Genomic DNA, 12,969 nt, shown 5'->3' on the forward strand with positions numbered 1-12,969 from the left:
ATTACACTGTAACAAGGACACCTTAAAATAAAGTGTAACCTATAAATGTATTTACTGTCACTTTTGACCAATTTAATGCATTATTTCTGAGAATTTTCAGTTTGTCTGTTTTATTTGCTACAACTATTAATACAAAACGATGGCAAAACATCCATGGACATTCATGCAAACTGAAAAAAAAATAAAATAACTTGGTGCTGGAAGTACCGTTTAGTAAGAATTACATTTCTGTTGTGTTGTTTGCATTAGCTTGTTGTCCTAGTTTAAGAATGTATCCAATTTACTCTTGCTTGTGGTTGCAGACAATAAAAGCTACCATTGTTGATATTTTGCTGTAGACATTTTCCTGTTGGCTCAATGAAATTTTTGTTATTTCTGTCATCCCACACAGTGCCAGTTGGATCCACAGCTGTGAACACTTCCAGATTGGGCCACAAGATTCACACCTGGAGCTAATCAAAAGCTCCATGTGATGTTGACCCGGATACAGCACCAAAAACACACTTCTGTGCATGTGCCTCCACCGAGACTGACTGAGACTCACACACGTACAAGCTGCACTCGTTATGGGTGATAAACCAAAAGCTACAATACAATGTGTGAAGAGAAAACCACTGATGGAGAGAAAAACTGGATAATGCATAAGAAGTGTCAAGACACAACTCCTGTACACTTCTTGTACACACAGCAAGCACTACAGCTAAGGCATTCATACCCTCAGAGAGAGTCGTACGCCAAGGTGGGAGCAAACACAACAGAGATGGTTTGAAATATAGTGGATTTGTTGGCGGATCTGGAGAGCAGACAACACCCTAGCATATTAAAGCCATAAATATTTAAGGAGATGTCTGAGGTTTGAGCCAGAAGGAAGCCGCTCTCAGCTGATATCAGCACATTTAGCTCAAGTCGTTTTATTTAGGGCTTCTTTCTTGACACGTTTCTCTGTATAAATGGCTTGCATATGTGTAAGTATGTGCCTGCAGCCCAAAGTCTGGAGTGTCAGGATTCATCTCTCCATGCATTGAGGATGAGACATTTCTAGAACATTCTATGTTCCTGGAGCTGGTTTTTATAGGTATGATGCTTGTTTTGGTGGAGCTGGACCTTGTGATGTTGACTTCTTTTAAGTGCTTCTCCTCAATCATAGCCGAGCTCCACTTGCCCCATCATTTTAATGAATGACAGCTTCCTCAACTCAATTTAACTATGGCTTTAAGCACCTCCTCTTGCACCCATAAGTAGAAAAGTCAGCATTATGAGGCCAAATGCTGTAGCCACAGCCTGGAACATGCGGTATTTCTATATAGGCACAGCTTGGTTCCTCGGTTCTTTCATTAATCATACTTTGTATTTGAAAAGCTCAGCGGTGCTTCTGGCTCCAGTGGTCTAAATGGTTCTGTTATCTCTATTGCCTCACATAGCTCTGCTGGGCATAGCCATTTTCTAATACTGCAATATAAATGCATTACAATCACCAACCTATGGACCATTGAGGGCCTCCCTCATAAAACAATGAAGATTTGGCTCATAATATTTTTCTCATTCTTCTGCTATTTTCCTATGCATCTAGCCAGAGCAGTTGATGTCTCATTTTTGCCAAGACAAGCACATTAGAGGAGCCATGAAACAGTAGGAGCTCTTGGATTGCTGGCTAATGATCAAAAACAAAACCTAGGCCACTATGACCCCTGTTTTGTCATAAGATATGCATTAAAGAAATGCAACAAGTAACTTAATCAGTGATACCTCTTGACACTTGTGTGCACTGTTAACCACAGATTTTAAGCAGGTTTAGGGATATCAATCAAGTAGTAATTTCAAATCAATTACATATGACTAATCATTATTCAAATTAATAATTTCATCCCATGTTAATATTTCACATCAATATATAAACATCAATATTTGAAAAAGAAAATACTTAAATTATTGTAATTGAAAGACATTATTGTTGCAGAAAAAACTGCTAAATAGACATTAGAAAAACTGGCCTTAGAAATCAATAAAACTGATTTTTTTTTTAAATACAATTGTTTTACATTTCTTTTGTAACTATTCTATGTTCCATGTGTACAAATATTTGGACTTTCATTATTAAATACATTTTATTGTACGACGTTTTTTTTTATTACCTTGTTAAATTAATAGCATAATTATTAACAGTGTATTGCTAGTGTGAAATCAGTTTGTCTGTAGATTAAAAGCTTATGTAACCAAAACGTACTAAACTTAGTAGAAAAGCTGGGACTCCAAATCCAGTACGCTTTTGTCACATGCCTTTATTGGACACCAGACCGGACTTGTGCCGAGTTGCGGTAGATGAGCATAGCAGATACTTATAACTATAGCAATGTGAACTTCTCTACTGCAAGTGCAGTACTGTAAAGAGTCAATGAGGTGCAGAACTAAATTTGCCAGCTTACTAGCCAAAGCTCCAGCTCAGCATAACCATTTCTGAAACTCATCTGGCACAGTCTCTGCATGCAAACTGGACTTGAAACAATGCTCCATAGCTACACTCTCAGAAAAAAAGGTACAAAAGCTGTCACTGGTGCTGTACCTTTTCAAAAGGCACACTTTTGTACCTAAAGAGTCTATATTGGTACCTTAAAGGTACATATTAGTACCTAAAATGTACATATTAGTACTTAAAAGGTACAAAAGTGTACCTTTTGAAAAGGTACTGCCCCAGTGACAGCTTTTGTACCTTTTTTTATGAGAGTGTATGTGTACAGCCTGTGGGGATTTAAGCTTGGAAAGATAGAGTCTGCTGAACCTAATGTTCAAAGGCTATTATAGTAAAGTCAGTCTTGGTAAATGAATTCATGCTGAACCTGAAAAAGCTTGACTAGAGTCAGGTAACAGGTTGAATGGGGTCACATCATGATTGCACTAATCCACTGCTGAGTGGAATACAATTGCACTATTTGTGAATTGGTTGGAATAGCACCTAATAGCAATCACAAATAAAACTTTTTTTTTTATTTTTATAATTTGTCTCATTCAGGCACGCACCTTTATCCTAGCACAAATACTGAGTCTTGAAGAATTCGGGAAGGAAGCCCAAACCCACAGACATTCAGCCATAATTTATAGAGCTGAGTCTAAATACTTTCACTCAGGCATTCTCAGCTATTTCCTACAGAAGCTGCCCACATGAAAGAATTTGAGTCCTTAGAGCCTGTAAAGTCAACGGACTCTAAAATAGCCTCTACCAACACATGCTATGTAGTATTAGATGCAGACCTGAGGGTTGACAAGGTTAGTTACACTCTAGCCATAGGGGAGAGACCTCTAGTAGAAAGTAAACTTAGAGTAAGACGATACAAATAGAGAGGCTATAGGTAAATTATTCCCCCATTTGCTCTCAATTTACAATATACTACTATTGAAAAGTTTGGAGTCAGTAAGATTTTTTATTTGAAAGCAATTAATAGTTTTATTCAGCAAGGATGCATTAAATTGATCAAAAGTGACAGTCAAGACTTTTCTAATATTACAAAATATTTATATTTCAAATAAATGCTGTTCTTTCGATTTTCTATTGATCAAAGAATCCTGAGAAAAATATGCTGGTTTATCCCGATATTAAGCAGCTATTAAGCAACTGTTTTCAACATTGATAATAAAAAGAAATGAGCACATTAGCATATTAGAAATAAGCATATTAGAATTATTTTTAAGAATCATGTGACACTGAAGACTGAAGTAATGGCTGCTGAAAATTCAGCTTTACCATCACAGAATAAATTACATTCTAAAATAGATAGCAGTTATAATTTGTAATGATATTTCATAATATATTACTGTTTTTACTTTATCTTTGATCAAAGATATACAATATATGATTTCTTTCAAAAACATTAAAATAAAATCACAGTGTACACATTTACTAGTAACTTCTTGTTATGGCTTAATTTTCACAACTATCCTGGAGGTCACATCCCATAAAAGTTTGTTTATTTAACAGACACTTTTAATCCAAGTCAAATACTGTGTAAAAATAGGCCCCTTTTACACCTGACATTTGTGTCAAATCCAGATAGTATCTGGATATTTTAGCCCAATTGCATTAACACCTTCATTCCAATGCATTTTCAGTGTGACTGGATTGCACAATTCAAAACTGGATCTTTCAAAATGTCTTTGCAAACTCCCTAGTAATGGATGTTAATGGGGCTAGAATTGAATAAATGGGAAGAAAAGGTTGTAAAGCGCTCTCTTTGGCGAGAATACAATAATACAATAACATAATTTGAATCAGGTCAGAAAATCGCAAGAGTGTGGTGTCTTTTGTCTTTTTCACACAGCAAGAGCAGCATAATTAAAAGAACTTGCACCATGGGACTTGAACGACTCAGTCTGTCAAAGTGACATGTTTATTTATAGCATAATCTCATTTATTACTTGCGTAGCTGAATGTGGATAGTGAAAACATGTTTGTATTTACGTCTAAATTAAATGTGGTTAAAATCTGTCCCAGACATCTATGAATGTAGTTCAGTGATCAGATCACAATCCAGTTAAACTGTGTTTTGGGTGTATTTATATTTGGCGATCCAAATGTGAGCCAGGTGTAAAAACACCTGATTACGCTTAAGGAACCAGCACTTTTAGAGCATTTGTAAACATTTTGGTTGAGAATTAGGGATTCAAGTTCTTACAGAAGAGTTGTGTCTCTTTTTTGAAAATTTTGATGAACTCTGACTGAGCTGATTTGGTGGAATTTGGAAGATCATTCAACTACCAAGGGACAAGAAGTATTTGCATATAAATCCTAGCTACGGTCAGCTGTATGCACTATTTTATTTGCTGCTTTCAAGCATCACCAAGGGAATGAGCTGCACTTGTAGGCCAGACAAATTTCCTTCACATTCACCATTCAACTCTCTAGTGCCTCACATCTACAGGAAATGCTGAGGTGATTGGAAAGAAATTAACTGTGAGCGGCCAGTTGTGTTTCCTGAGAGATTCAATCTCTTCATGGTATTGCTGAGTTTGTAACCAATAAGAACAGGGAATATGGCATTTTATACCAGAGTACTAACTGTTGTAATATGTAGTAAACCAAACGTATTACCTGTGAACCGTTTCTTTCCAGCCACATCAAACTCAGAGGAAGGGGTGCTGTTAAAAGGCCGTGTCTCAGGAGTTGGAGGCTCTGTTGTAGGAGACTCTGTTGTGGGAACCAGTGTTGTGGTAGGAAGTGGGACTGGGGTTGTGGTAGTCTCCTCAAAAAGTCCATCTGTAAGATAGAGTAGCGGTCAAAGACAGGAAGAATAAAAGTTCACAGGATGCTGTATCCCACCTCACTGTGGCCCAAAGAGTGTTTGCACTCTCATGTCACATTTAAAAATGTATTAACGCCTTTGTATTATATAACAAATTTGAAGCCAAGTGGCATTTATTTGAAAGAAATGCCCATTAAGTGGGATTTAAGTGTCCAAAACTGCCCAATTACTTTTTTAGGTCCACTGTACATGCAACTTTATTTAACATTGCTTTAAAAGTTAATGCTATTGCTCTGTTATAGTAGTGAAAATGTGACCAAACTATTCTTTCTTGCCCAAGGATTCCTGTCACAACAAGAAAATTACTAGGCCAAATAATGATGAAAACTGTATGCAAACAAGCTTGTCCCTAAATGCAGGCCACATTAACTGTCCTGTATTCAACAAACCAGCAGAATTACATAACAACAAGGTCTAGTTGTTATTCCAGAAAGGTCATCCAAGTTTGTGCACACTGAATCATACAACTCTCCACTTTGCAACCTATAAAGACAATTTGTATGGAAAAATTAAGAATAAAAAGCAGGAATGCACCCCCTTGAATAAAAGCAAACAAATGGCATCTATAAAGTTTAATAGATTAATAGAGAAATTGAGTACAAATGGCCATACAAAAATGCAAAAGTTAAAACAATCTGCTTATAGCTTGGCAGCCAGTAAACAAAGAAATCAGCCAACACCATCTTCATTAATAACAGCATCATCAGATGCCATGCTGACCATAACCATAACACATCTCTGAACTGTGTTTTCTTAGGGAAGCTGGAAACCAGAGGAATCCTCTTCTCAAGTGGTACTAATAAATCATTGATTTTGGCTCAATTTCATTTGGATTGGTGGACTCGGTCTGTGGCAATTAACAAATCTACATCAACAATTAGCATTTAGCCCACATTCAGATAGAAATGTAGCATTACCTTTAAGAATTAGAGGTATTCACAGAATTAGAGGTATTCAGAGGTATTCAGGTATAGAGGAAATGTGAATTAGGTATTCACATTTCACATATCTTTTTCCTCTGACTGCTGCCCACTCTTAAATAAAGCAATTATTGCCAGGTCCACGATTTTCTAGACAAAAACACCAAATAACAGCTGAGATGTGCAACCACATTAAAGCCCAGTTCCAGGGGTTCTCAAACCTCTCCATGAAGTACCCCCAGCACTGCACGTTTTGCATGTCTCCCTATAGCTGACACCCACTTCAGGTCTTGCAGTCTCCACTAATGAGCTGATGAGTTGAATCAGATGTGATAGATGAGGGAGATACAAAATGTGCAGGGCAGGGGATACTCCAGGACAGGTTTGAGAACCACTGCACTAAGTTAACCCTCAGTGTTAATCCTAAAGGTGATGTTTGTAATTTTTTCAGTGATCAAATATTTTCTCCTGTCCCGACTTAAGTGGAGAAAACTGTAAGACATTTGTAGGTTGATTTCCCCCCCAAAAGTGTAAACACTTCCTGACTAACACGACTGACTAACATTTTTATATATTTATATATTTAAAATTTAGATGCAAAATTTAGATGTGAAAATTTATATATTTAAAATTTAGATGCAACACAATGTGAATTTAAAGTCAGCATGAAATGCAAATTCACTCTATCTATTTTGTAAATGCATGTTATGGATCTGTGCCCTTCCACAACTAACAAGAAAGCTCACATTAATTTTTTAGTGTAATTCCCACATCTCAAAATCCAATCAACAACTGATGGATAGAACCAAAACCCTATTTTTTTTTTCAATAATTCAGATGGAAAATTCTGCCACTAGCTCACCAAACAGAAATGCAAAAATAGTTCGAAATAATTATTTTACTGGTCAGACAAACAGAAAATCCCTTGCTAAAATGAAGCACTGGTTGGGACAATGTTTCTATGTCGTGTTAGTCCGGATGCTCAAACAAAAGCACCAAGTGTTTATACTTGTTTGGGGGGAAATCAACCAACAAATGTCTTACAGTTTTCTCCACATATTAAGTCAGGATAGGAGGCAATTGTTACTTTATTTAAGAGTAGGCAGCAGTAAGAGGAAAATTATTTTTCTACAGTTTCTCCAAAAAAGCATCCTGTTCACAGGCAGATTCAAAGCATAGCAGAGGTTATTCAGGCATAACAAGGGGATATCCTTTGAGGTTTACTGTGTACATCCTAACTAACATCATCCTTGGAATACTGATTCTAAATTACAGAGGATCAAGTCTTGTGGGTACTAACTACATGCCTGTGACAATACTCGTTATACAAGAGCCAACTATAGTCACAAACTGGGCCAAACACATTTCTGTCTGATCTTAAGAGTATCTTTTCCATCATTTTTGTTTTGACGCACATTACCAAATCCACATCATATTATTTAATTATCTTGTATGAAACACATTTGAGTTAAATATGGCTGCAAAGAGTTCATCTCACCTTCAGAGTAGCAGTTAAGTATTCCATCAGCATTCAATATTGGGAAACCATTCTTGTCCAGTCGAGAATAAAGTCCAGGTGGACATGTAGGTGCAGCAGCTAATGTTGACTGCTCCAATGTTTCTGTTACCATTTCTGTTGTTGTAGGTTCTGGTGTTGTACTTGTGGTTGTAGTGGTTGTTGTAGTCCTTGGTTTAGGGCGGTCCAAGCCCACGATGGGTTTTCCTCCCACAGTAAGGTACTTGTCACTTGGATTAATCACAGGCCGACTGTCTCTTCCATGACCAAATAATGCTAATCCTTCCTGGTTTACCAGTGGGCTGCCCTGGTCATCTAATATAGCAAACATAGGTCCGTTTAAAACGGGCTTCTTCTTTCTATATTTCTATGAAGTTAAAATTGTAAGCCACTCACCAAAAATAGTCTTGCCATCCTCTCCAAGGACAACTTTTCTGGGTCTTCCCCTTGAGTCCTGAAGGACTCTTCCGTTTTCATTCATTAGGACACCCTTATCCAGATCTACTATCTAAAAGAGTGAATAGAACTTTATTAAAGAAGAAGAATCTTTCTTTCAAAACAAAATGAGACAAAAGTCAAACAGCCTTGCTTGAATAAGTGCCCCTAAGGTCCCTGCTTGTGGAGTTTCCATGCATGCCTAGAGAGACAAAACTGTTCACATGACTATCTTTGCTTACTTTAAAGATAATTCTGTTTGGACTGCTGTACTGCCTGATTTATTAATGTATCCAGACAACAGATGTAACAGAAGCCATGGATATGGACAGTATGATCACAGTATCTTGTACATAACAGATCTAATTTACATGTTTAACAAAATGAAATGAAAGTCATTGATGAAACCAGAGGGTACAAACCTGCTATGGGTAAAAAGTTCACTTTACGCTACATCTTTCGTAGTTTAGAAATTAGAACAAGAAACGAAGTGTATAAATTAAGTTTGCCAGTAGTAAATAAACTAATAGCATTTATAAAACATCTTAATGGATTTAGGGACATTCAGGACTGCCAAATATAGCAATAATTAACACTGCAAATAAACACACCCATTTTGTTCCATCAGGACCTGTGATATGTCGGACTCCGTTTGGTTTCGAATTTTCTTCAGATGTTGAGGATACTTTGCCATTTGCAGCTGTGAGATTCGGCCATCCGTTTTTGCCTGAACATGGAATTAGAGAATTGAGTAAAAGTATACTTATGCACACACTGAAATTGTTATACGTACAGCATGCACATCCTTGCAGACAACATAATGCTTACCTTTTTCATAACTAGGTTTGTAGCCATTGACAAGAGTGTTTTCCTTTGAAATTGACCGCAGCCTCGATCCCATCACTGGATTTCGAGACTCAGGAGATAAATTCCCTCTAGAGCTTTCACCAGCAGACAGCCCATGGGAAGAGCGAGAAACTGAACTTGGGGTGAGCCTAACATTAGTATTACTCCTGTCAGCTGTGTCCCGATCTGAGATAAGTGGTGATTCTGCTGGACTATTTTGAGAGGAGGCAGATGATGATGCTGAAGAGGAGTGTGATGAAGATGATGAAGAGCCCGGTGTGGAAACAGAGCCCAGTCTTCTGTGTTGTACTGGATACACCCTACCAGGGAACCGTGAACCTTTCAGACGGCTTGCTACCACAGGTGAACGGACCTGACCATTAGAAGCCAAAATAGGGACTTTTTGGGCAACTGAAGGAATTGACTTTGAACTGGTACTGGTACTGGTACTACTTTGTTCCCTATCCACACTTTCATTCTCAAAGTTCTGGACAGGTCTGTGAGGTTCACTCACAGTTGTTGTTGTTTTAGGTGCAGCAGTTGAGGTGGCATCTTTGCTTTGCCTGTCCAAGGTCTCTCTGCTTCCCTCGTAAAGATAATCATCTTCATGATCTTTGTTAATTTTTACATCTTCATTATTACTGGGATTGTTGTAATTTATTGCAACATTTGTTTCTTTATTTAGCACACTAGGTTTATTTGAGACAGGATTAACCTCATGCTTTGAAGGGTATGTTGTGGGTGAAATTTGAGTTTTATTGCTAGTGTCTTGAGAGCTCACAGCAGTAGAACGAGAAGGAAATCCTGTAATAATTGGCCTTCCTGCACCTATAGATGAGGCAGTCCTACTCCACGGTATTCTCCCATCTTGTCTGCGACTCCCTGAAACTATCCTAGAATTTCGGTTTGGTAATGAAAGGGGTGAACTTCTTCCTTTTGTAGAAGGGGTAGTCCTTGAAGAAGAATGGGAAGTGGAACCATAACTATTGCTTTTCTCTTCTTTGTTATCATAATTTTCCTTTTGTTCTGGGTGTTCCTCTTCAGTTGTATCAGAAAAGTTTTTTTTTGTTTCTTCAGTTGGTTGTTCACCCTTTGTGTCATCTAGCTCCGTGTTCTTGTGGTTGGTATCATGCTCCTCTGTTGTATCGTGACTGTTTGTCCTGGTTCCCATTGGCAGTGTGGACTGTGAAGAAGCAGATGTTGATGATGAATCAAGTTTGTGCTCTCCTGTTTGAAGTCTCTGAGCTCTAGTTGAAATTCCAACTCTTCTTCCATTAGGGTACATGGCACCAGATCCTGAACTTGTGACTCGACCTGAAGTGGAGGAAATCCTTCTTGCACCTGATGATGATGATGGTGAGGATGATGAAGGAGAAGATCCTGAAGAAGATGAGGTGGAAGAAGAAGATGATGAAGATGATGCGGAGTAGGAGGAAGCGGATGTTGGAGAAGAAGAGATGGATGAGGATGATTCTGATTTTTTCACTGGTTCAGGCATGGTTTCCTGAGGTGAGATCACTGAAGGTGTCCTGTCTGTGACACTTATCTGGCTGTACGAGTTCTTTCCCTCAGGATAGGAGACTGCTGTTAGGTCCTTTCTTATAGTTGCAGACTCTTGGTTTTGCGACAAATTGGAAGAATCTTCACTCCGCATTCTTGATCGAGAATTAGGCCTTCTTAATCTGCTAATATCAACAACTGAGGATGTGCGAGGGGTCCAAGAAGGACGTTTGTCCTCAGATGTTTTATGGACAGATTCAGACTGATTGGGATTTGATTCTTTAGTGTCAGGTGAGTATTTTGAAGGCTCCTCTGTTTGTGGTGATGCATTATTACTGCTCTCTGGTTTTGTGTCCTCAATAGCCTCATTTGCTCTGATTTCCTCTTCTATTGGACTGTCTGTTGGCTTCTCTTCCTCATTTGTATTGCCTTCTCTATCTTTGGCATGAGTGGAGGATGAATGTGAGTTTGACCTTGAGCTAGAACCTCCGTTTCTGACAGAACCCCTCACAGAGGAGAAGATGCTGTGATAGGACCTTGTTTGAGAAAGAGGGCGTCCTCGTCTATTGGTGGGTGGCGCTTGAGTTGTGGTCTGAGTATCGGACTCTTCCATCTCATCTGGCTCCTGATTGTCTGATTCTTTGTTTGATGATGTCTTGGAGGCACTTTGACTTGTCTTGTGGCTGTCTGTGTTCCTTAAGTGAGTAGAGCTGGCTGGAGACAAAAATTAAGATACCACTCTTAACCAAGTTTCTGTAAAGCTGCTGAAGTTTATTGGGGTAAACATCTGTTGGGAATACTTACATGCAGGCATTGCAACAATGATGGCTTTAGTCTGTGGTCCTTGGCCCTTCCTATTGACTCCACGGATTTTGAAGATATAGCGGTCACCTGGCATAAGTCCATCTATGGTAGCAGAGGTGGTGGTGCCACGGTATATAACTGACTTTGAGCCAAACGGTTTCATAGCAGGAGCATAGGAAAGGATGTATTCTGGAAGTAGATGTCAAATTAATCAGTACGGTCAATTTCATAGCTGAATATTTTCCAATGAACACTGGGAATACCCAAGATTGAACCAATAAATCTAGGCCAAGGATAACACACTAAAAAGGAAAGTTCCTTCTGCGTGAACAGGGAACAGTTTATGTTTTCCACATGTACATTTGTGTTGGTTTAGCTTTACAGACTGGTGCTCTGCATGCCTGCTGGAGAAATTGTAATGCTGAAGGCTTATCATTCCCATATATTTTGGCATTGCACACAGATAAGTGGTTTCATGGAAGACATATGGTGAACTATTAGTAATGTTTTACTCTCCAGATGCCAAAGTCGTTTTCTGTTCTTTATGTAAGGCAAATTCCAAAAGTCATAGAAAGAACTGACAGATACCTGTATAAAATATTATCAGTGTTAAAATACTTTTTCCTATCACAGCAAAATATGCAGATACAACTACAATAAGGCAAGAGTAATGTTAGGTGCATTATTTAATAAACAAATATTTCTTCCTATGGTCAATATGGATCTCATTGAATTGACAGCCTACCTACCCTGTGGTCTTACCTCTTATTCGCCCATTTGTTTGCTCAGGTGGATCCCAGGTTACGGTGACAGCAGTACCTTTTCCTCTAAGTGGTTTTACTTGAAAATTTTCTGGGGGGCCAGAAGGAGCTGCATAGACAAAGATGGGTAAAAGTAAAGCTAGGACTGACAATCAAATTATTATACAAATAATATGAAGCACTGTGTATTCTCGTAAACTTTACTTAATTTTTTTCTGCCTTGAGATTTTTCAGATGGAAACAAAAGACAGTTTATGTTTTCCATGGGAATGAGGTCATTCTGATCAATCCAAAGAAAAATTCCAAATAGACAGCAAACAGAGACATTACACTGAACTAGGCAGTTAGAACATGCTTACATGGTTTCAAAAACCATGATTGTTTTGAGTGTTTGTGCATTTGTATGGGTGTACAACACAATTCAAACACCCTTTTGTTTATCCTTCATTAGCTAGTATATTATCAGACATGCAATAAAAGAGCAGATTGTAATTAAATAAACTTCAGTCTAAATAAGTTTAAATGTTTTAAACCATATTAAAGGGGAAAAAAACCTTCTAGTTAGTGTTGTTTTCGTCAACGAAAATTATGACTAAATATCGTCGTCAACGAACCTTTATCACGTGACGAAAACGAGACGAGACGTAACATAAATGCTGGTCATGTGACGATGACTATAATTAAATGTATAATGCAATATTGTTGACGAATAAAAACGAGACTAAATGGTCTCTTCATTTTCGTTGACCAAAACGAGACGAAACGAAATGTTATAACGTTATTTCGTCTCGTTTAGCCGCGTTATTATTATTATTTTGCAGTATTTCTGTTTCCTGTGTCTCACGCAGACGCAGGCGACGTCACTTCCTCAAGCCCCACTCGCGGCATTATTTAGA

General features: G+C 38.1%; 1 protein-coding gene across 1 annotated transcript in view; it reads right to left on the bottom strand.

Annotated features, from left to right (window-relative positions):
* LOC107696111 (fibronectin type III domain-containing protein 1-like) overlaps positions 1 to 12,969 on the bottom strand; it is a 34,619-nt gene that overhangs the window by 9,500 nt on the left and 12,150 nt on the right. The window contains exons 9-15 of the mRNA XM_016496287.1: positions 12,075 to 12,182; positions 11,313 to 11,501; positions 8,991 to 11,222; positions 8,774 to 8,889; positions 8,124 to 8,235; positions 7,710 to 8,042; positions 5,081 to 5,245 (exon numbers count right to left, since the gene is read on the bottom strand). Of these exons, the coding sequence (XP_016351773.1) occupies positions 5,081 to 5,245; positions 7,710 to 8,042; positions 8,124 to 8,235; positions 8,774 to 8,889; positions 8,991 to 11,222; positions 11,313 to 11,501; positions 12,075 to 12,182 (3,255 nt within the window). The remainder of the gene's footprint in view (positions 1 to 5,080; positions 5,246 to 7,709; positions 8,043 to 8,123; positions 8,236 to 8,773; positions 8,890 to 8,990; positions 11,223 to 11,312; positions 11,502 to 12,074; positions 12,183 to 12,969) is intronic.

Source organism: Sinocyclocheilus anshuiensis, unplaced genomic scaffold, assembly GCF_001515605.1.
Source record: "Sinocyclocheilus anshuiensis isolate Anshui unplaced genomic scaffold, SAMN03320099.WGS_v1.1 scaffold306, whole genome shotgun sequence".
NCBI lineage: Eukaryota > Metazoa > Chordata > Actinopteri > Cypriniformes > Cyprinidae > Sinocyclocheilus > Sinocyclocheilus anshuiensis.